The sequence below is a fragment of the Phoca vitulina genome, unplaced genomic scaffold (assembly GCF_004348235.1).
Source record: "Phoca vitulina isolate PV1807 unplaced genomic scaffold, GSC_HSeal_1.0 scaffold25, whole genome shotgun sequence".
NCBI classification, from domain to species: Eukaryota; Metazoa; Chordata; class Mammalia; order Carnivora; family Phocidae; genus Phoca; species Phoca vitulina.
The window spans coordinates 6,977,860-7,002,693 of NW_022589728.1; the positions used below are offsets into that span (position 1 = coordinate 6,977,860).

The window sequence follows — 24,834 nt, forward strand, 5'->3', positions numbered from 1 at the left end:
ATTAATTACTGTGGCTTTATAATAAGTTTTAAAATTGAGAAATGTGAATCTTCCAGCTTTGTTCTTCCTTTTATGAGACTGTTTTGGATATTCTGGGTCCCTTACAATCATATATGAATTTTAGAATCAACCTATCAATTTCTGCAAAAAAAAAAAAAAGGAAGCTGAAAGAAAAAGAAAAGAAAAAAGGAAGCTGAGATGTTGATAGGAATTGTGTCTGTTTTGTATACCAATTGTGGAGGCCTGGGGTCATTTTACAAAAGGAAACTTCTCCAGTTCATAATCCCCAGTAATACATGCCTGACATTTTTACCTCTGTGCACCACCAGACCCAGCAAGGGTTACTTGAGCATTAGATATCCCTTGAGAGAAAGGTATTATGTTCTACTTTTTTGCATTCTGTTTAATAATCTTTATTTATAAGGCATTTACAAATGTGAAGCACAATGTTAGAACCCAACTCTTGGTTTAATCATTAGATGACTAATTACTTCATAAGAAAAATCAATTTAATCCTACATGATATCAGTTTAGGTGTAACAATCCTTGGGTTTAAGTTTGGGTATGAGTTCAGCACACATTTCTAGCCACAAACCTGACTGCTGCTAAAATGACCTTCTAAGAAACCTACATAGATTAAGCAGACCACCTGCCTCTGGATTGCGTAACTCAAGATTATAAAGTACTAGTCCCTGTCGCACACGACTAATGCAGAATCTTGCAAAACAATCTATTCCCTTCGTCATTATATCCTAAGGAATACCACTTAAACCATTTCTTTCGATTTTGATTTAGGATTAAATTTGAATTAGGAGCTCATTGCTGCCTGTAGGGGGCAGTCATAACATACCTAGACATTCAAAACAGGAGGCTCTCCCTGGAATAGAACACTAGTGGATAAGCTGCTGATCCACAAAACAAATAATCCTTTTGCTTCAGATAGCATAACTTTCCAGGGAGGTCCCCAGCTGACTGACAGATGGCCCAGCATCGGCCAAACAAAGAGAAATAGAGTGGATCCTGGGCTAGTATTGTTAAAATCAGGCTGCAGGACTCATTTGGAACTTTATTGTAAAAACATGCCCAGTCCTTCTCAAGACAACCAAGAGTGCCTCCAGAAACATTTCTCCAGGCCATCTATGTGGAAGCAATTTCTGCCCCTGCCCAGGGCTCAGGGATATAAAGCAAACATTCATCAAACCATGGAAAATGAAGGCAGCAGCAAGGCTGTGCATGATGTCAAGGTAAGATGATCTCCACAATCCATGATCCTTTCTTGACAAAGAAAAGGTTTATCCGGAAAGAATATAAAACCATAGCAAGCTTTCATAGTATTGTTCACTTTATCTTATTGAGGATTTATCAAAATATTTTCAAGCCAACCCCAAGAGAAAAATTAGAACCTTGATAATAATTACCAGATCTGTCCAGTTTTCTCCAAACTAAACAGCTTCCCCTTGCCAAGGCAAATGCTTATTTACTTATCGTTTGTTTGTTTCAGGAGGTAATGTTTTAAAAAGCAGGAAACATAGCCATAGATTTTTCTGACTCTGATGTTTTGTAGCTGTTGTGGCTTGGATATTTTTCTCTGAAATAAAAATTATATCCCATATAGTAATGAAAGAAAAATTATAGACTGTTTTCTACAAAAATTGCTCAAGGAAAAAACTGGTAAAATAATACAGGAACATAAGAACATTAAGAAGCTAAGGGATGTTTTTCCTAAATTCATAGTTTCCTATGGTGAATTTTCTAAGCATGAATTTCTACCAGTAGATAACATTATTTCCCTGAAGAGTGACAATGTCCCTGCTCAGTGTTGTATCTTTGCAGTTTAAGTCTGTAAATCCTCTTAACTATGAATAGAATCATCTCTTAAAAGGTTATTCGGAGTGGAGGGGGATGGGCTTGTGTTAATTCCTACCAATAATTAGAGCTCAGAATTAAACATTGCAATCATATTGCAGCAAACCTATCCAAATACTTTAACACCAAAAAATTGATCTATCCTTGTGCCATGGCTCGTATCCTGATAATAATCATGATTTATTGTCAGACATCTTATTTTAACTAATTGGCACAGGAAGAGGAAAAATGTAGGAATGTACTGACCTTCACTTTTGAGACAGATGTGAACAAATAATAAGGGTTATTCCACAGCTCCTATTATCACCTGAGCACTAGGTCTTTGGGAAACAAATGAAATGGATATACTGGCTGGAAGTCCTTAATTAACAGGCATCTAAATCTAAATGTAGGGAACCCATGCAAAAGAGATTTCTGAAAGGTAGAATTTGGAGGCTACTCTGGGGAAACAGACAGCAACAACAACATAGGTATGTTTTATGTGTGCATATATATATTATGTGCACACACATATAATTTCAAAGTTCTAACTGTATCGAGGGGTATGCTTTAAGCAGAATCATGGGCAAATCCATTGGAAAGGTATTTATGAATCAGCAGTACATCTTCCCACAGCATCCTGGAATCAAATGCACAGCCAGCACTGGGCAATCCTACCTGCGATCCTGACCTCATTCACCCAAGTCAACAAGCTCCAGCCGGTGCAGTCAGGTTCGAGCAGTCCGGAGTGATCCAGCTGGGTTGCTACTGGCCTCTCCACTCAGTTGTGCCTCCTCAAAAAAATCTTTTTATGTCGCATCTGAATGTAGATAGACATATAGGTGAACATGTCCCTCTGCTAACATATGTAAGGATGGTAGAACTCAACTCGTTTTAATTCTACAAATAGCACAGCAGCCTTACTATCTGCAAAATCTGGGCTAAGTTTTGAGAAAGAGAAAGATATGCTCCTTCCTCTTTGCAGACTTACAATATACTGGGAAAGACAAACCTATCAACATATTATCAAATTATCATATTATCAGCATGACTTATGTCAATAGTAGAGGATATCTATGTAATTACATTCTTTGATCAGGAAGGTGGTAAGAAGTTAGGGGCGGTATATGACTGCTATGGAGTAAAACAACTAAAAATGGCCTAATGAAAGAGTGAAAGAGATGAAATTTAAGGTAGACATGAAATAATGTCTAGAAATATAGAAAAGTAGACAGGGAGAGCATGTCCAGAGGCCAGTTATAAAAACCTTCAAAAATCCTCAACCTGAGCCTCACACGTTATACAGAAATCTACTCAAAGTGCATCATGGACTTATAAAATGTACAACTGTAAGTAAAACTATAAAACTTTTAGGAAAAAAAATTTTAAATCTTTGTGACAAGGCTAAGCAGAGTTCTTAGACACCAAAAGTATAGTCCATAAAGGAAAAATCAATAAGTTGAACCTCAGAATATCAAAAATAAACTTTTGCTTTGCCAAAACCCTATTAAGAGGCTAAAAAGACAAACTACAGAGTCTGAGAAAATATTTGCAAACCCTGTATCTGACAAAGACCTTGTATTAGAATATATCAAGAAGTCACAAGACTCAAGAATAAAATAACAAACAATCCAACTAGAATATGGGCAAAGAAAATGAACAAGCATTCCATCAAAGAGCATATACAGATGGCAAATAAATACATGAAAAGATCGTCAACATCAAAGCCATTAGGAAAACGCAAACTAAAAACAATAAAATATCACTACACACCTATCAGAATGGCTGTAATGAAAAACAGTGAGGGGTGCCTGGGTGACTCATTCGGTTAAGTGTCAAACTCTTGATCCCAGTTCAGGTCTTGATCTCAGGGTCATGAGTTCGAACCCTGCACTGGGCTCCACTTAAAAAAATTTTGACAAAAACCTTGTGCTGGCAAGTCTATAGAGAAATTAGATCACCCATACGTTCCTAGTAAGAATGCACAATGGTACCACCCGTCAGGAAAACAATTTGGCAGTGTCTTACAAAATCAAACATGCAAGGATCCTATGGCCCAGCTATTTCACTATTGGGCATTTATCCCAGAGGAATGAAAACCCACGTTCATGGGGCTCCTGAGTGGCTCAGTCATTAAGCGTGTGCCTTCGACTCAGGTCATGATCCCATCGGGCTCCCTGCTCAGCGGGAAGCCTGTTCTCCCTCTCACACTCCCTCTGCTTGTGTTCCCTCTCTCACTGTCTCTCTCTCTCTGTCAAATAAATAAATAAAATCTTTAAAGAAGTAGAAATGAAAACCCACATTCACACAAAATCTGTCCACCAATGTCCACAGCAGCTTCATTCACAACAACCAAAAACAGAAACAACCCAAAGTCCTTCAAGGGATGAATGAAGGACTGTGGTACATCCATACTATGGAATACTATGAAGCAACAAAAAAGAATCAATTGTTGATATACAAAAGGAATGAACTATTGACACATGTCCCTTGGATAAATCTCAGGGGAATGATGCGGAGTGAAAAAATAATAATCCCAGAAAGCCAAATACTGTGTGATTCCATTTATATAACATTCTTGAGATAAAATTATAGAGATCGAGAACAGATTTGTGGTTGCCAAAGATTAGGATGCAGAGAAGGTGGTGGATGTAAATGCAAAGGGGTAGAATGGGGGAACTTTGTGGTGCTGGGACAGTTCTTTACCTTGATTTCAGTGGTGGCTACACAAACCTACAAATGCGATAAAAGTCCTTAGAACTACACACACACACGAGTGCTTGTAAACCTTGGGAAATCTAAACAAGCTCTATGAATTGCACCCATGTCAGTTTCCTGGCTCTGATACTGTATAAGAGTCATGCAGGTTCCATTAGGAAAACTGAGCCAAAAGTGCCTGGGACCACTTTGCACATTCTCTTTTGGAATTTGCTATGAATCTCTAATCATCTCAAAATAAAAAGTTAAAAGAAAACAAGGGTAGTTAGACTGATGATACCAACACACTACTGCCTACATTTATTGTTGTGGTTCTCCTAGTTGTTCTTTCATTTGGATCCTTAGCCAATTTCACTGGGTCAGGAGCACTGGCGTCATTAGATCTGTTTCAGAGATGAGAAAACAAGTTTGGAAATACTGTTGGTTACATGTGTGAAGTCATCTAAGTGGTGATTTGAACCTGGGGGGTTTTTTTGGCACTGGTTTTATTACTAATTCAATAACTTCTGATAGTGATTTAGAAAGTAGGCTATAATTTCATAGGCTTGAAGCCAGACTTCTTAATAGTGTTTTCTCTGTGCATTCAGTCCAAAGTACCCCAACATGGGCCAGTAATTTCCTACAAAATAAATTCATACCCCCACCCACATAATCACACACCTGTCTCCAGCAGAATTTTTTTTCTCCATCAGGAGTTTTGCTTCCTTTCTTTTAGGGCAAGGAGTGCAAGTGGGAGGCAGGGTATCCCCTGGGCCAATCACTCTTCCTAAGTAACAGACATGAGAAAGAAAGAAAGCATTAAAGCCACACTGGCAAGAAGTCAAATCTATCTACCGATATAGATTTATATGTATATGTGTCAATGCATTCTTCTTCAGTAATAAACATGGTCAGAGCTTAGGCAAGAAAGTTGTTTCCACAAAATCATTTTTTTTTAACCCAGAGATTAAGAGTCTCATGCTTTATGGACTAAGCCAGGCAGGCGCCCCTCCACAAAATTATTTTTCATATCATTCCAACATCAATGCACCTCTAAGAACACAGGCTTCTAAGTGCCCCCCATTCCAGACGTGTGATCTCTTGAGCAGCTGATCAAAGCACTTATTTTGAGATGTTATGCACTAAAAGGAAAAAAATAAATGTCAAGACCCCAAAAGGTAGCTACAAAGACAATGGCGCTTGTGGATGAAAAGAATACAGAAAAGAAGAAAAAAAATCTTAGTAAAAAGGAATTATGCCTCTGGTATCCAATACCTTAACATTAATGTATTCAGAAGAGAAAATTAGTTTGTCCTGCCTCTATCTGTGAAAGAGTAAGTTCAATAAGAAGGATAAAATTGGTTCTTATTTTTTTTTTTGAAGGCCCTCTGAAAAGAATTCTGTAGTAATTAGTTTCACACCTGAGATGCTCAAAAGCCTCTTCAGAAAAAGGTTCATTTGGAAGTTTATTGTGATTATATCTTCCACAGTTAGCATGCAAATGTTAATGGGCAATCCTCCCGTACCTGCTGCAGGGTGTTCTAGATGACGCAAAAGGAGGATAGCTATTTTCTATTATTATTAATATTATTATTGTTGTTCATTTTTTTGTTGTTCTTTCTTAAGTTCCACCTATGAGTGAAATCATACGGTATCTTTCTTTCTCTGACTTTCTCTGACTGACTTATTTCACTTAGCATTATACTTCTTAACTTCCCCGGGTACTGTGGTGTGGCCACAGAGAGTCCTAATTATGCAAGGGCGGGACGCTACCGCTTCAGTGGAAAACCCACATAGTGCTTCTCTTCTTACCTTACAATTTTCTGAAGCACTAAATAACTGAAGACAATTGATTTATAGCAAGAGAGCTTTGAAGAAAAAAAAGTTATGTCCCAAGAATTATTCATAACCAAGTGTCACTGCAGCCCCACGTCTGCATCATTGCCGGGAGAGTCTGCCTCCTGAGCCAGCGTGTTTTCTGGGGCTAGCGGTGGCTTTGGCTGTAGGCTGGTGTTGACTGCATCACCATGGCATACTCCTGTAGAAAACAGAGGAAGTATTTTAATAATATATACCTGTGTTATATTCATTATAATATTCAAGCAGATGTTGCATTTCTGAAGCTACTGAGGCGTCACAAAAAAAGAAAAGTAAGTTTTAATGGAGATAAGACATTCAGTCATTAATTAAAAAGGGAGGGAGATTTAACAGCCGACTGGATACCACAAAAATTAAGATCATCAAAATAGAAAAATATATTTGAGAAAGTCGGTCACAACACAGAGGAGAAAGATGAAGAAATTAAAATTATGAAGACATAATAGATAGGGAGGTCATATCTTGGAAATTCACTTTAAGGACAGATAAAGGGAACAGATAAAAGTGGGATCTGAGTAGATGAAACAGCAATAATCAAGTTTTCTTTAAACATAATTTTATATTCCTGATGTAATAAAGATTTCAGACAATAATCTAAGAAGACATACTGTCTTACAAACAAATTTAATGAAAATAGAACTAACCCTAGAACTATCCTCATAGAATGTTCAAATTTCAAAATTAAGACAACATTCCAGTATATACCCAGAGGGGAAAAAAATAAGATTGCCTAGAAGGAAACAAGAAGGACCTTCACCTTATAATTCTCTGACTAAACAACTGAAGACAATTGAATTATAGCAAGAGAGCTTTGAAGAAAAAAACTTTACGTCCCAAGAATTATTCATAAGCGAGTGTCATTCATGCCCTAACTCAAGAGAAAGACATTTTAAGATATGAAAATATACAGATTATGACACAGCCACACTTCATGTATAAGTCACATGAAAATATGTTTCAGAACCGTGAAAAATATGGAAGTCACAGTTGGGAAGGACTGATGGTAATTATTGAAACAGCCGCTCAGATGGAGATATTAGACGTAAAAAGTAACTGCAAAATGTGATTGTTCTTTAAAAGTTTGGTTATATTATAAAAAGAAAGGAGAAATGAATGAGGGAAGAGGCTTACAACTCCAAATGAAATTCGCAGATACAAAGAGAGGAAGGGAGAAGAGAAGAAACAACGGTCCTACTCCTCATGTCCGGTAAAAGGAAGTCAGAAGAGACTGTGGTTATGTTTTTTTTTTTTTTAAGTCCCAAAGAGGCAAGCGGAAATGTTTTCAGAAGAAATGACATATGACCTTCAACTTCCTTTAAAATAACAGGGGAAGTGGGGAGTAAGGAGGAGTAAGAGATGAAACAGAATTGGCAATATGTTGATACTGAGTGATGGATATGAGAGTTCATGAGTATATTTGCTCTGGGGTTTTTTTTATTTGAAAAGATTTTTTTTTTTAATCTCAAAGACTGGAGCTTAGAATTTACCTTTTGAAATTAAACAATAAATAGACACATAAATACATAAATGCGACTTCCCATATATCTATTTAGGCCACAGTGGGAGCTGTTAGCACGCACTTCACACATTCACTGGATAGCACAACTGATCTTGACCTTTCAGAAAAACCTTTAAAAAGGGCAAAAGCTCCTAAAAAAATAATAATAATAAATAAGTAAAAATTTAAAATAAAATAAAAATAAAAATGGCAAAAGATCCTGTCTGGAAGTATTAAAAACATACTGTAAAAGTCCTGGTTGGCCTCATTATACGGTTTGGGGTTTTTTTCATAAATCTTATAATGCTCAGATTTTAAATTAATGGTTAGGAAAAAATATATCTAAGTGTCATTTCCTCTACTCAAAAGATCTCACAGAACCATGTTATTCGGCTTTCCTGTCAAAATCAGGCCAGCCTTGGGGCGCCTGGCTGGCTCAGTCAGAAGAGCATGCCACTCTGGATCTCAGGGTTGTGAGTTTGAGCCCCACATTAGGTGGAGAGATTACTAAAAAAATAAATAAACTTAAAAAAGAAATCAAGCCAGCCTTCACAAAACCATAAAATCACTGCAAATATCTTAGAAATTTACATTGAAGTTTTGCCTTCTTGGAAGGCAAAGATGTAGATGAACTTTACTGGGAACCTCTTATAGTAAACTTGTTGTCATAGGTTCTGTATGAACCATGTACTTCCATTCTGTGGGTAAAAGCAATTCAGATTAGGCTTGTGTCATGTGGGAGTTTATTTTAGAAATGTCCATAGACTGGTTTCATAATTATTGCATATAAAATGACTGAAAAACTAAATTTTAAAATGAAGCACATACGCTGACAGATAATATTTAGTTTAAACCCTGCAGTGTCTATTGGAATATATTTCAAATAGTCAAGAATGAAACCCAAATTGCAGACTACATAAGTAATCAAATTTGACATCAATGATGTAACCAAGTATGTTTTTCCATAAGAATATATTGTGCCTACATAATTTTGAATTCTCAGCACTAAAAATTCTAAGGATTCATTTTCCAGTGATAGAGCATTCTAAGGACTTTTATTTGAAATAAGAGTAAAATATCATAAGCATAGTCTCAACACATTTTGGTAACTGCCTGTTCAAACTGTGTATGACCAGAAGATAAAAGGAAATAGCAGGAAGGCAGGAGCCTGGCAGCTCAGCCACCTGAGCCTAGGAGTCTTTGGAAGGTGCTAGAAAGACAGCTCAGCACCAAAAAGCAGATTCCCATCATTGCATCTCCATGTTCTCATTTCCAATTCCCAAGAGAGAGAATCTGGCCCAGTATGGGTCTGGTATCTACCCCTCGATGAGTTTGTCTGGCCCTTCCATAGGCTGAGAGACAATCTTAGAGGAGCTGACCAGCACGTTTTGAGTGACTGCAACTTTGAACCAGCGTATGGCCTCCCAAAGTAACCTTGACACTCGAAGGAGACTGTGCTAATTTAGACGTTTGAGATCTGGCATTTTTGTATCTATCACTTGCAGGCTTTATAAAATCCACACATCTCCTCCATTTATCCCCAATTTAGCAAAGATCTGTGGGCAGGCCCCACAGCAACTGAAGTCTAGAGTCACCAGACAAACCCCCGCCTTCACCAGACATGAGGGACTGTGAGGTTTTCGTGTGATCCTCTGTGCTCCCTCGAGTCAGTGCGGGTCATCCAGTAACCCAGACACACTGCTACCTGAATATTTTTACCTATAAATTATCATTAGTGGTTGCCCGAGGTTGTGTAAGAATAGTTGAGCAGAAATGACCAAATGGAATGAATAAAACATTACTAGAAAGAAATGATCAAAGCATTTGATATTACCAATTTCGCACATTTCTGCGTTTTGTAATAAATCTGCTCTCTCTGCTTCTGCAAGTTTGACTGAACCCCATTAATTTAAGACTTTCATCTGTGACCATTTGCCCAGAATGTCACATGTTCTGAAGGGTATATTTTTTGAAGTTTTCGCTTGAGGAGAGAGCTTTACTACCATCAGCATCATCCAAGGAGGACATGTACTTAATTATAGAGACACTTCTGTTACAGAACAAGTTTGCTAGATTGAAAAATAAGCATATGATTAGCAAATAAAAGCCAGCTACTATAGCTTCCTTTTTTCCATGTTTGTCTTCTCTTTAAAAATAGCTGCAAACTAACTATTTTTAACAACTTGCTGGTGTCATTAAGGTCAGTAAGCTTCCCCTTTGCCAAAGTGGCAATTTTGGAAAAGAAAGGCAGGCATCTTCCATCATTTGTTGGCCCCTAAGGGGTTCCAGGCTTTGGGGGACCAATCATTGTCTTCTGTGCATTCTTCGCAACCTTTGAGATGGGCAAGGTGAAGATGTGGAGGATATGAGGGACAGAAAGCAGAAGAAGGTCTCCCAGGCACCATGTCCATTAACCTGGGCCAGCCCGGGGAGATCACAGAAGTTTGCCACCCTCGCTCTTCCCCTACCCCTCACCTTAGACCCTTCCCCCACATTTCCAGGCATCCCTGAGGCACCTCACTGTCTCGTTCTGGCCTGGTCTCTCCCATTAGAAAAAAAATAAAGTTCAAATTCATTTGCACTTAGATGTGAATGAATTCTCAGATTGTTCGTAGTCACGAAATCTATGGGGAATGGTAATATTAGATCCACAATGAACTTGCAGTAGTGTAATCTGAGGCATGTAGAAGCTGAGCAGAAGAGAGACCTGGTGTTTGGGGCTATTTCTGGCCCCTTCTCAGAAGCCACACTCCAGCCTGGTCCAAATCCCAGACGCATCTGGCACTGATTTCTGCTGCTGATTACAGAGAAGCCGTGGCATTCCGGGCGTCCTGCTGGCACTTTCAAAACCTCCTCTTTTTCTGTGCAGTCTTGGCCAAAGGCCAGGTTATAACTTTGCTTGGCTCATCCATCACAAATGAGCTGGTTTTTAGATAGACGAAACCACAAAGGAGAGGAGAAAAAAGAGCTCGTGACATTTTCAAATTCCTTCTCACTGAGTCAAGATTCAGTGATCAGCAGCACCCTCACCTCAGGGCACACAGCCCTTCACCTCGTGCCCAGATGCAAAGACCATTTTGAAGAACCCAATAGCAAGACGGGCTCTTCGGTCCTAATACTTTTTAACTTTGTAACAAGACCCAAGGGAGTGAAAGAACAGGTAAATGCTGACATCTGGTGGACGTCACAGCTTTGCAGGATCTCAAACTAGTAAAACTTGAGGCTCAGTTGTAACTGATGGAAGTCTGATTCCTTGAAAACATCCTTTATCCCAGCTGAAGAAGTTCAGTTATGTGCATCTTTTTGGTGTACAAACCAGGCAATAGGATGGCATAAAAGCAATGTCTTTGTACTGGCAAGAACTGGTTTTTGAATTCAGGTCTAAGTCGGGTTTAATTCTCTTTGTCTTGGTTTTATCATCTATAAAATCAAGACAATCATACCTCGCGCATGTAATTTTATTAGGTTTTTTTTTAATCAGATACTTTGACTTTTAAAAGACAATCTGCACCCAGAGGTGCAGGCTTCCCATTGGTCCTGCGCTGCTATCCTGGGGAACCCCTGCTTGATTTGTACCCAGTTTCCCGCCCCCCACAACAGTTAATCTAATTATTCCCATCTACAGGTAGAACCTTACACGTACTGGGCACATGCCAAGAGCCCAGTCAATACTGATTTGCCAATTGATTAGTAGATAGAAATGTATTATTTTCCTACTTTGTTCCCACCACTTGGGTGAAATACTGAGTTTTTTCTACCTCTTCAAGCTAAGGCTGTTGTTAGAATCTTTCTTCAGCCAAATGTCCCAAGTGCCATGAAGGACATTTATGATAGTTATGGATCCTGAATGGTCTCAAAATATGAAATTTCAAGTCCGTGCCAAATTCCAGCTTCCTCAAGAAAAATACCCCTTTTAAAATGCAAAGAAGCAATCCAATTCAGTGGAGTCCAACTCAAAGAAATCAATGAGGGCTAACAAGTTCTCCTGGCAGCCAAGCCAGAAGAGAGAGAAAGCCTTGGGCCAGGGCCCTGTGCAGCCTGAGTGAGACTCACACAAAGCCTGGCTTATTAGGAACAACTGGAAAAGCTACAAAGCTCATACAGCCTTCCTGAGCCCTGTCACAAATTTCCACTTTGGATGGAACAACGTCTTCCCTTGTTCTTGCCATCTTGCTTGTTGATTTTTGAGCTCCACCAGTGTGAAATTGGTGGATCCGGCTGGGACCATGGGGCCAAATGGAGGGCAGGCTCCTCTAGGAAGACCTGCCTGTGTTCCCTTTCACGTCACACCTTCTCTGAACAGCCATTTTGATAAACCTCATGCCCAGGAGGCTTGTGCATGGAATTGTGGCAGGTCCTACCCTGCTGTCTCTCTTGTCTATTGCAATTTAAGAAGATTTGAGATATGCTGTTTAGAAGTTAAAAATCATGTCTTTAAAAAAATCTTTTTATTATGGGGCGCCTGGGTGGCTCAGTCAGTTGAGCGTCTGCCTTCAGGTCAAGTCATGATCCCGGGGAGCCTGCTTCTTCCTCTGTCCCTCTCCCCGCTTGTGCTCTCTCTGTCTCTCTCTCTCTCCCCTCCCAAATAAATAAATAAAATCTTTTTTAAAAAATCTTTCTAGGGGCGCCCGGGTGGCTCAGTCATTCAGCATCTGCCTTCGGCTCAGTTCATGATCCCAGGGTCCTGGGATTGAGCCCCGCATCGGGCTCCCTGCTCTGTGGGGAGCCTGCTTCTCCCTCTCCCACTCCCCCTGCTTGTGTTCCCTCTCTCGCTGTGTCTCTCTCTGTCAAATAAATAAAATCTTGAAAAAAATCTTTTTATTACGACAAATGTCAAATATACATAAAAGCAGATAAAATAGCGTAGTAAATAATAGCATAACAGAACCCGATGTACACGGTACCCAGCTTCAACAATTATCAACTCCAGATCACGTGATGTATAAGTTCATTCATTTAACAAATATTGATTGAACACGCATTATGCCTCAGTTACTGCTTTAGGTTTTCTGAGACACAGATCTGTATAAGGGCAAAGTCCTGACCCTCACAAACTATCACAATTCAGTGCAGGAAATGCTGTGACAAGAGAAAATATACGGGCAGCTAACCCAACCTGGGAGAGCTTCCTGGAGGAAATGGCACCTAAGCTGAGACTTGAAGGCTAAGTAAGAGACTGCCCTAGGAGAGAAGAGGAGAAGCAGATTGGGAATGGATAATGATTCAGCAGGAGAATTTATACAAAGAGCCAGGAATGAACATGAACAAGGGGATTTTAGGAACTGAAGAACCTTAATATGATTGGAGCTTTTTTTTTTTAAGATTTTATTTATTTATTTGTCAGAGAGAGAGAGAGTCAGGCAGAGGGAGAAGCAGGCTCCTTGCTGAGCAAAGAGCCCAATGTGGGACTCGACCTCAGGACCCTGGGATCATGACCTGAGCTGAAGGCAGACGCTTAACCGACTGAGCCACCCAGGCGTCCCAATGATTAGAGCTTTAAGTACAAAGTAATAGTTAGAAAGAAAAGTGGGTAAGAGTACAGATCAAATCGCAAAAGATCTACATGCTATATTAGGGCCTATAGAGAAATGAAGAGCCAGTGAATGGTTAGAGGAAGGGGGGGTAACATGATCACATTTGCCTTTTAGAAAGATCCCTCCTTCTGCAGGGTGAGGAACAGGTTAGAGTGGACTGACACGCTGTGCAAGCTCCGAGGTGGAAATTGTTTAGGAGGATGCTGTAATTTAATTAAGCGAGCTGGGGAAGTCACAGTGGGGCTGTTGATAAGTGCTTGCCTGGGGAGGCATGCTGGGCCGCACAGCTCCCTCTGGATTCTGCTCTGCTTCTCTGCTCTAAGGTACAGGGTTAGTGTGTGTGTGTGTGTGTGTGTGCACACGCGCACGCGCGCACACGTTTCCATGTGTTGGGGAGGGAGTCCCAAGAGAGGACAATGGAAAGTGATTATGTATCAGAGAATGGGCCCCACTGAACCCAGAAATCAGCTCTTTGGAAGCCCTAGAGACCATCTTCACTAAATCCCTCTGTGCAGAAAAGGAAACTGCAGCCCAGGTGAGTACACACTTACCCAAAGTCACAAGGGATGTGGCTGGTAGGGCCTCCACCTCCTGACTCTGCCACCCCTTCCTCCATCTGCGGCTTTTCCACTGCTCTATGCTTTTGCCAACCTTCTCCCTTCTTCCCGCTAGGCACCCCAGGGGAGCAAGAGTCCCCGGAAAATGTTGGGATTCAAATGACAGCAGTGCTAGAAACTTTTATAGACAGACAACTTAAGAAAAAGAAGGCTTCTGATTATGTGAGCAGCCCTGTCCCCTGCATTTCTCACACTTGCATTGTTCAAGCTTCTGTTTGCTTTCACTGGCTCTTAGGATTTTGATGACAGGGTTTTTCATTTCTCATCAATCATCAATCCTTGAAAAGCCTTAGGATGAAACATTATGATATGAACCCTTGTTGACCTGTCCCCTATCTTCTTAAGAGAAGCTGCATATGAACTGAAAAATAAATGTATGATTTATAATTATATTAGACCCTGTCAGTCACTGTGCAAAGCTTGGCTGTGCTAAGACTAGAAGCTTTCTTGAAAAAAAATAATTAATTAAATAGGAACTTTATAAATTATACACAGTTTCCACTATATTGTATTTCATTTAGAATAATAATATTCTGCACTCCATGGATTTAACATGGTGTCTGACACCATGTGAGGCAGATTCTCCTAGAGCCTTCACTTTGGTGTGTATTCTTTACTATCTAAAATGTTAGGGGCTTCTCTGTTAGTGCTTAAAATACTGTTCTTTAGTTTTAGGTAAATCAGGCTATTATAAAAGCTGTATTGTCCTTTTAGGACCTCAGAGAAGTAACTGTATTACCAAGGAAAGTAGAGAATGAGCAGCCATGTGATTAACTGACCCAGCGCCTACAGAGTTGAAGTCAGAAATTCAATCTCCAGTGGCAGTTTGGAAGCAAGCTAGTCATGGAATTCTCATTACTTGCTGCGTGTAAGAAGGAAGGGAAATTGGAATTTTGGTCTAAGAGAAATAATGTGGTCGAATGCACTTAACTACATTTAGCAGCCATCAGAGGCATTCAGAGATATGGATCAACAATATCGTTGTCCTTGATTACTGTCACTGTCAATCCTCATTACTGATATCAGTAAATAATGACCACATCCCCTGGATGTGGGTCAAGAAGCACCACAGTCAGGAAGCACTGGTCAGTGGCCCGGTTCTGCTCCTTGCCAGCCTAACAGAAATTATCTGAGCTCACTGGTCCATAGCTTCCTCACCAAATAGTGGTAAGGAAGGGGGTGGTGAGTAGTGAGATCCATGTACGAGAACATTTTGTAAGTGTTTGCACATCAGGGTAAAATAATGTCAAAAATATGATAAAAATAAGTATGCAAAATATAGTGGGGATTTTGTTAGAGTACTGCTTACCATAACCCAAGAATAGCTTGCTTGGAGATGTATATTTATATATATATACACACACACATACATAAATATTTTTTAATTGTAAGAATCCATGATTTTTAAAAATATGGTAGTCTGGACAAATGCAATTTTTATAGAGCTGGAGATTCCAGAAAAACATCAATAAGGCTTCAAAAATTCATTTTGAAATTTCCTTTTCAATTTTCTGATATTTTACGTAATAATAAGTCCCTTCCTGATCTCTGGAGATATAGAATAGTATGGAAGAAAGAGAACAGATTTTAGTTCATTTTAGTTTAGCCTTGTGTTTTCAGCCTTTTTAATGAGCTAGCAGATAAGAAATATGGAGGAGAAGGCCCATATGGATCTTGAAATCTTAGGATTTTGGTACATGGACCTTTTTTTTATTCTTACCATTTAAAAATGTTCTAGTTTATTTTATTTTTGAATTGGAATATTCAAAATTAGATTAGTCCAGCCTTACAGTTATGACCTAATACAATTCCTGTGGTCACCCTTACAAAGGCAGAATAGACCTTCCCACACACACCCCAGTTTGGTTCAGTTGTCCAGACCAATGAGGCCACACAAATACCAAGAGAGCATAGAGAGGTGTATTACTCCCATAATGAGGCCCTCTGAGGAGAGCAAGGCAAGATGCTTGCTAACAGGTCCAAAAATGGCTGGAGAGAACAGAAGAAGGAGAGTGGTTTGGGATTTTATGGTGGGGCTGGAATTGAGGGTTCTCCTCTGCAAGAGCCAAGACTTGCATGGCTTGAACTTCCTGCAGGTGCCAAAGGAGAAAGCATCTAGGCTGTCCTATCAGTTTGCCCGGATGTGGGGCAGAAGGGAAAGGAGAGTAGTGGGGACCGAAAGCTGTCAGCAGTCAAGCATTAAAAAAAAATAAAGGAGCCAACTCTTTATTACAGACTCTATTACAGTAATACAGAGCATAACAGTGTATACAATATAGTAAGTCTCCATCTGGCCAGTCGCCAACCTCTACTCCCTGATCCACCCAAGGCAACCACTCTTCAGTCTTACCAGCTTCTTTGTATCCTCCTTAGAGATAGTCTATGTATATACAAATATATGTACACAGGCCCGCCCGCGCACACACACACAATCCATTCCTTTTGCTAAAAATCCAAGGGTAGAAACTTTATAGTCCAAGTTTTTTTAAATTCCTTCAGACTTGTTCTGTTATTTTCTGGATAAGTGTCTTTGGCCAAATTATTTCACTTGAGTCTCAATACAGTCTTCCGTAAAATGGAGAGATCAATATCTGCTTGCAGGATTGCAAAAAGAAATAAATGACTTAACATCTAATCAGAGTCTGGAACATAACAGATAATGTCCCTTTTGTCTTATTTGCTTCTACTTCTCTGGCTGCTCCCTTTCAGCCTCATTTAAAAATTCCTCCCCCTTTACTGACTCTGAAATACTGGAGGTTCTCTAAGTTTTCATCCTTGGTCCTTTTCTCTTCTCACTGGACTCATTCTCCCTGGCTAATCTGGGCAGTGTCAAAGGCTCTGAGACAGTTTATGGATTGATGACTCCACTCAGGCTCTGTCTCCTGCAGTCCACACATGAGTTTACAAAAGTCTACTGACCATCTAGATTTATGTGTCTAACAGGCACTTCAAAATTAGCAATTGTCTTTACCTTTGCCCAAACTCTTCTTCTCCTAAGTTCTCTATCTCACTAAAAATGGGTACCATCATCCACCTGGTTTTGAACTAGCAATTTGGGAGGCATAACCCTTGACCTTGCTCTTGTCCTCATTTCACACCTCTAATCAATCCCCACATTTTGTTCACACTATTCAAAAATATTTCTTGATCTGTTCATTTAGTTATTGCCATTCCATTTAATACTTTTCTAGATCAAGTCATCTCCCCAAAAATTATTGCAACAGCCTATTCCCTGGTCCCCCTTTCCAGTCATGCCTGCCTTTAAGTAACACCAGAGGACAGAGAGATCTTTCTAAAGGACAAACCTGATCCTGTTAATTCCCTGATTAAGTTTTGTCAGTGGTTCCCATTCCCATCTGGATGTGGTTCAAACTCCTTAAATTGATTCAATCTATTTCTATCTTTTCATCTCTTTCTAGGAATCTTACCCAATTCCAATAGCTTTAAATACCATTTTATGCTAATAACTCCTAAATGTACATCTCCTAGACTCCCACCCAGACCTCTACCTTAAGCTCAAGGCTCTTTTACAACAGCCTATTTAGGAGCTCCATTTGAATGACTCATAGGCATCTGCGAAATGTGTTTACCAGGATTCTTGATTTCCCTCCTCATCTTCTTCATTTCAGCAAGCCACCCAAGTGCTCATCTCAGAACACCTGGGTATTATCTTTGATTCCCTTTTTCTCAGCATGCACATCCAATCCACCTGAAATGCCACTAATTCTCTCTAAAACATATCTCAGTCTGTCCATTTCTCTATATTTTATGCCCATTACTGTCCAAGTCATCATCTTCTCTCACTTGGACCATTACAAAGCCTCTTGTTTTCACTATTCCCATGCGTGCCCCCTTCCAATTCACTCCAATACAAAGCACCAAAGTAGTCTTTTAAAAATATAAATCAGATCATGTCACTTTCTTGCTTAAAACCTTCCAGTGACTTCTGATTGCTTTCAAAATAAAATACAAAATCCTTGCCATGACTTACTTGCCCTATTCAGTCTACATAGATTCTTACTACCCCCTCCTTCACCACACCATAAGAGTAGATCATTTTCTTCCTCACTCACTTTGAATCCAGAGCATCTAGAGCAGTGCCTGATACTTAAGAGACATGCGATAAATGTTTGTTGAAAGAATGAAGAAATGAGTGGCCTACAAGACCTTTCTTGGACCCTGCTTCAGCTCTTCTCTTTCTACTTCTACATACCACAATGTATGTCCCAGTACATTCTAGAATAGAATGGGATTTGACAATGTCTATCTTGCAAACACTTTTAGCTGGTGGCAGCAAAAATCAAAGTGAGGGAACCCCAAGAGATTCTGGCAGAATTAGGAATGATTTACTCAGCTGTTTTTCCCCACTGGGTGGACATTCTCAGGCTCTTCTGAGCGCACACCTTGAACAGTTTTTAATGTTTTTTTAAACTGTGGGAAAATATAAATAACACAAAATAAATTACCATTTTAACCATTTTTAAGTGTATCATTCAGTGACAATAAATACATTCACAAGGTTGTAGAACCATCACCACTGTCTATTTCCTGAACTCTTCCATCAACCCATACACTCTGCATCCATTAAATAGTAAATCTCCATTCTTTTCTCCCACCAGCCCCTGGTAACCACTATTCTACTTTCTATCTGCATGAATTTGCCTATTTTCGGTACCTCATGTAAGTGGAATCATATAATATTTGACCTTTTGTGTCCAGCTTCTTTCACTTAACATGTTTTCAAGGTTCATCCATGTTGTAGCATGTACCAGAATTCTATTCCTTTTTATGAATGATTAATATTTGAGCTTGGTTTTGCATTCATTTGTCCCACAAATATTTATTGAGCACATTGTTAAGGGCCAAGCAGTGTTCTAGACACCACTGACATAGCAATGAACAAAAGAGAAAAAGTTACCACTTTCATCATACAAACAAAGAAGTAAATACATAGCATGCCAAGTAGTAAAAAGTGCTATGCAAAACCAGTACTGCAAGAATAGCTGTATAGGAAGAGATCTTCGTGGTAGGATCGGACCATTCATGTTGTGCCTTGAGGGCTAATGTAAGGACTTTGGATTTTACTCTGAAACAAGAAGCCAATAGAAAGTTTGGGGTTTCAGAGTGACATAGCCTGACCTACATTTTAAAGAAATATTCTAGCTTCAATATTAAGGGAAAATGAGGCAAAAGGGAAGTAGAAATACCAGCTAGGAGGATAATCCAATAGTCCAGGTGAATGATGATAAGACCTGTACCAGAGGGGCGCCTGGGTGGCTCAGTCGTTAAGCGTCTGCCTTCGGCTCAGGTCATGATCTCACGGTCCTGGGATCGAGCCTCACATTGGGCTTCCTGCTCGGCGGGAAGCCTGCTTCTCCCTCTCCCCCCCCCCCCCCCCCCCCCCCCTGTCTCCCCCCCCCCGCTGTCCCCCTCTCTGTAAAAAAAAAAAATCTTTAAAAAAAAAAAAAAAAAGACCTGTACCAGAGAGAATTAGCCAAGGTTTTCTAGAGAACCAGAACCTATAGGATATATATGTGATAGGTAGATGATGATGAGAGAGAGAGAGAATTGGGGAGGGGAGAGAAGGAGGGGTGGGAAGATGGAGAGGGAGATTTATTTTAGGGAATTGACTCATTCGATTGTGTTGGCTGGCAAGTCTCAAATCTGTAGGGCAAGTCAGCAGGTTGGAAATTCAGGTTAGAATTGATGTTTCAGTCTTGATCTAAAATCTGCAGGGTAGGTCAACAGTCTGGAAACTGAGGCAGGGTTTCTATGTTTCAGTCTTGTAGCCGGATTTCTTCAGAGGGAGAATCTGTTATGCCTCTTCCTCATTTCTGATGATTTGTTGGCAATCTTTGGCATTCCTTGGCTTGTGGATGCATCACCTCCATCTCTGTTTTCATTTTCATATGACGTTCTTCTGGTGCGTGTGTCTGTGTCCAAATTTCTCCTTTTTATAAGGACACCAGTCATATGGGATTAGGGGCTCATGCTATTCTAACATGACTCATTTTAACTAATTATATCTGCTACCATCCTATTTTTAAATAAGGCCATATTCTGAAGTACTGGGGGTTAGGACTTCAACATATGATTTTGGGAGAGACCCACTTCAGCCTATATCACTATTTAGAGTGATAGCTGTGAATATAAGAAGCAGGGATACTCCAGTGTTTTTGACCTGAACAGAAATGATCAAGTTGCCATTCACTGAGATGGAGGAGAAAGTCTGGAGGGTAAAATTAAGAGTTCAATGTTGCATATAATTCAAATAAATATATGTATATATATATTCAAATAAAGACCCACCTCCTATCTTAAACTCCTCACTCAGTTAACAACACCAGCAGGAGGGCAAAGAACCTGGTTATCTCTGAAAGAACTGAGCAGAGAGAACCTGCAGTGTTTCCCTTCCCCAGACATACATGTCACCTAAGTAGCCCTTATTTCTGGTCCCCTCCACTTCTGTTCCCAGCCCCACCTTCCTCAGTATCAATGTTTCATTATGTAACATCTACTTATAACACCTCCATATAGGTCCTAGGCATAGATCCACTTAAAAAGTTATTAAAAGAATGAAGTCAGAACTAATTATGAGCTACAGAGATATTCTTTTTAACAGTTGTACTCTCACTAAGAACATCAAGATTTGAAGTGAACCCTAATAGAAACAAGTAATTAATAGTTTGGTTGGCCTCAAATTAATATTAACCTGTGACTCTAATATCCATGATCTGTCTATTTTATATCTTGCCATTTTCCAATCTGCATGCTTTATAGTCAGCACAAGCAAAGACTTGCCGTTAGAGTTTTAAATCACTGCCAATTAGGTTCTTAGATCCAAGTGGAGGAATTGCTTCTCCAAATAATGGAAAATAAAATGTATAATATAGCTAAACCAAACCAAACAGAATTTAAAAAAAAAAGAGTCCAGGAAACATAACATAATAAAAAAATTATTAAAAAAATAAAAATAAAAAAGAGTCCAGGAAAAAAATAGGTCATCTCATAAAATTAAATCTAATTTCAAATTCCATTCTAACTGTGATTTTAATTCTAAAAGCTCTGAGAAATTTTTGGTTAAAAGTAGTTTAATTCTGTCATGGATGTTTCTTTTACAAAATGATACTATTTAGGGGTGAATGAAAATTTTCAATTTGCCTTTTAAAGAGATGAGATTTTGTGTATATTTATTTGGGTGTGGTGATTGTTTTTCCTCTGCATGGTTCAATAGCCAATATGATTCATTAAGGAAGTGGATATTCGATCTTTGTAAGTATTGCCTAAGTCTTCTAGATCCCTAAGGAGTGGTGCTTTTAGGAATACAGATTCCAAGATGATTCTGTTTTGTGGCTAGTATTAATGAAACCCTCAAGACTGTCATCTAGAATCTGGCCTAAAAGGAAGACAGGGATCTCTGGAGCACTGCGGGCAGCTGAAGGTCTTTCCTCAGATAACTTTCTCAGATCGAATTTTGTGACTACACTGATACTCCCAGGGCTCTGCCCTTACCAGGAGGAACAGAGGAAATCAGATTTCAGCACACTGCACCTATCATGCTTCACACCCCTGCTTGTTAGGGAAGCCTGTGGTCCCTGCCCAGACTTGCTCTGACTATAGAGTGTGTCCAGACACCAGCCAGAATTGGAGAGCAGGCTGCTGATCCTGAGAGAAAAAGACCAATGTAGGGAAGGGTAAAAGCTGAATGTATCCAAAGGAGCAGTGGAGCCAGAGCTTTGTGTTTCTGGGGCTGAGTTTGAGACTTTTATTCTGCCTGAACATTTCCACTATTTTCCTCACAAGCGTCTCTGTCTTGAAGCAAAGGACCGAAGCAAAATGCCTAATGAAGCGTGACGGGGGGAAGGGGCTGCAAGTGACTTGGGAAGAAGGACTTGTGAGGGAAGAAGAGAGAAGGGTCAGGTTACCGGTTCACACATTCTCACAAAACCATTTGAAAATATGAGCTGGAGAGGCAAATTCTGGGACCCACGGAAGTCCCATGAAGCTTCCCTCGGGCCCCTAGGAGTGGGGCATGCGACGCCGAAGTGTGCCTGCAGCTCATTTTCAGCGATTTAAGCTTTGCTCAAGCCCTCGAATGAAGGCTGGTCGGGAAAGGTCGCGGGTGGTCTTAGTCAAGCTCTGGGTCGCCAGGGGCTGAACCGGTTCTTTCCTGACTTCCTTTGCATGGGGTCCTTCAAGACCCCGGGGCTCGCATCCCCTTCGGTTTCTGCTGCCATCGAGCAGCGCTCTCCGGACAGACGCGGCCGCGGCCCACCATCACCGGCAGGTGCGCACGAAGTTAGCTGTGACCCGCCCAAGCCCAGCTTCCCGCGGCATCCGAATTCTATTGGCGCCGGCGGAGCACCCACCCCAACCCCAGACCGAGGGCGTGGTCCCCTGTCCTCCTCCCCGGCGCCAAGGCCCGCTCCGAGCGTTTTCTGAATCTCTCATTCCCCCGCCTCGAGTGAGCTGTTGGCACTTCTCCAGAAGCCTCCCCGGCTCTCAGCTCCAATCCCTAAAATAAACTCACGGTGCCAGAAAGCGGGGGAGGGGAGAGAAGCATATGAACGGGGAGAATAAAAATACTAGGAGAAAGACCCAATTCTCCAGGAAAAGGTAATAAGGGGAAGCGAAACAGTGTGAACTCACTCGGAAATGCAAACCAAGCTCCACTCTTTCCCCGAGCGCATACAAACGACCGAAAGACAAATCAGCCAACACGCTCGGCGACTTCCCAGAAAGGGCCTCATGAATGAGAATGGGTTGCTAGGTTTCCTCCCTGCCTCCCGACAATCGCTTCCCACAAGACTTCCACCGCCCAAAGAAAACAAGCTGGGCCTGGCAACTGCAGCGCGGGGGAACCTAGCCAAGCCCGCGGAGGCCGCCCGCGGCCGCTCCCGCCTTCAGGACCCTGGAGAGCGGCCGCCGCGCCCTTGGGACTCGGTTCCCACCCCGCTCGCCTAAACCCCTCCCGCGCCTCGCCACCCTGTCACTTGCATTCGCTGCTTCCCGCCTCCACCTTCAATTTTCTTGGCAACCACCACTCTTGTTTTTCACAAACAGATTAAATTGTCTTTTTGTTTTGCTTGAGGGAGCTGTTTGGATTGGCTGAGTTAGGTTCTGGATTGTAGCTTCTCTAAATGTTAGTGGACCAAGAAGCTCTAAGAGCTCAAAAATGAGAGCCTGAGGAGGCAGGTGACCTTAAGAAGCCACTGAGTTCAATCCCTTTACTCTATAAATGAAGCAGATAAATTCAAAGAATAAAGAGACTTTCCCAAGGTTAGTGGTGGAGTTAGTTGCAAGGCTCAGTTTAGAACCTTGGGCTTCTGACTTCTAAAGTAATGCTTCCCTCTACTTTCAAAGAAAATAATAACAATAATCTTACCCTTCTACTGGCCATTTAGATATCCTAAGCAACAAGTGGAAGGTGGAAGGACCTGTGTTCCTGAGAATAAGATGGACACATAGAGTGCAGAAAAGGGTCCTGCATAGTGTGCACTCATGAGACCCAACACAGTCCTGGTATCCCACTACACCAACCAGCACAACCCAAGTCATATCAGCCAGTCCCTTCTTCCACCCAGCCTGGGTCTGGGATTGCTCAGTCTTCTGACACTAATCAATTCTCCCCCCAGACACCTCTCACAACAGAACCTAGTAACCAAGTCCAACTTCAGTGTCTCAGCAGGGAGAGCTCTAGGCACTTTAGGAGGTGGGAAATGTCAGAAGGAAAGCAGGAGAAGAGCAAGAGTTGCAAAAGTGAACTAGAAGATGTTCATTCACTAGGAAATCCTAAAGAACCAAGAAGTATGAATAAAGATGCTTCTATACACTGTATCTCACATTTAAGGTGCATGTGAACCCCCCTGGGAATGTTAACATTCAGATTCTGGTGCCGTAGCTCAGGATAGGGTCCCAGATTCTGTATTTCTGACAAGCTCCTGGTTGTTATTAAAGCTGCTGGTCCAAGAACCACAATGAGAAGCACAGAATTAGAAAGAGAGGAGGGGAGGGGGAGGGAAAAGAGGGGGGAAAGGAAAGAAAGGGGAAGGAGAATCCAACCAAAGGCCTTTCCTTTTGCTCTCACCTACCTTCTCTTGCAACTCCAAAGTACAGCCTCAAAATGCTGTAGTAAATGATACTAAATGCACATTTTCTTCAGTCTGCAGCTAGACCCAACAGTAATGGTGTGTTTGTTTTATTTCTCTCCCCCTACCTCTTGCCCTTCCTGCCGCCGGCTCTGCACAGCTCCCAGACTCGCCCGCTGCCCTGAAGCTGCTCAGCCTCCTTTCTAGCACGCTCTCTGGCCTCGCGCGATTCTTCTCTCACCTTCTCCGGCGACCCCCTTCTGGGGCTCCCCAGCGGCGCCCGGACTTGTCCCTCCTGCTTCCCGCTCGCTCCCTGCCAGCGGCTGGGCTCTCGCGGGGGCACGGGGAGCGGCCAGGCCGTCTCCCGCTCCTGCTGGGGGCAGCCCTGGCACTGCCCAGCCGACCCCCAGTGGGACGCCTGCCCAGGGAAGAGGACGCCTGCGCTGGGCAGAGCTCGCCCATGCCCGTGAGTACAGTTGTCTCCACCACGCCCCACCGCCACCCTCACCCAGACACCAGCATCCCCTGCTCCTTCCTAACCTCGACTGACCTGAGCCCCGGGCCAGGCGGGGCTCCCGCCGGCAAGGGGCTAGGGCGGGAGGGGCCGGGGGAGGGGCAGAGAGTTTTGGTGGGAAGGTCAAGAGAGGCTTGAGCTAGTTCAAGGAAAAGGAGCCGGC

The 24,834-nt window shown here is 41.4% G+C and overlaps 1 protein-coding gene and 1 long non-coding RNA gene across 7 annotated transcripts in view; one reads left to right on the forward strand and one right to left on the reverse strand.

Moving 5' to 3' along the window:
- Positions 1-24,834, forward strand: part of RGS20 (regulator of G protein signaling 20) — a 70,914-nt gene continuing 46,080 nt past the window's right edge. Inside the window, exons 1-2 of one of the 2 annotated variants that reach the window (XM_032421599.1) lie at positions 1-1,244; positions 24,318-24,623. In XM_032421599.1, coding sequence (XP_032277490.1) covers positions 1,080-1,244; positions 24,318-24,623 — 471 coding nt within the window. In that variant the 5' untranslated portion in view covers positions 1-1,079. The remainder of the gene's footprint in view (positions 1,245-24,317; positions 24,624-24,834) is intronic. The other variant, XM_032421600.1, reaches the window with a different exon arrangement.
- On the reverse strand, positions 1,167-24,484 carry LOC116642954. 5 transcript variants are annotated; one of them, XR_004301454.1, is made up of 7 exons: positions 24,399-24,484; positions 6,355-6,580; positions 5,594-5,684; positions 5,224-5,329; positions 4,862-4,946; positions 2,524-2,665; positions 1,167-1,588 (listed from the first exon to the last, which is right to left on the reverse strand). It is a non-coding gene; the product is annotated as an uncharacterized LOC116642954 (long non-coding RNA). The 5 variants fall into 5 exon arrangements; XR_004301453.1 differs by lacking the exon at positions 5,594-5,684; XR_004301452.1 differs by having other exon boundaries at positions 5,224-5,684.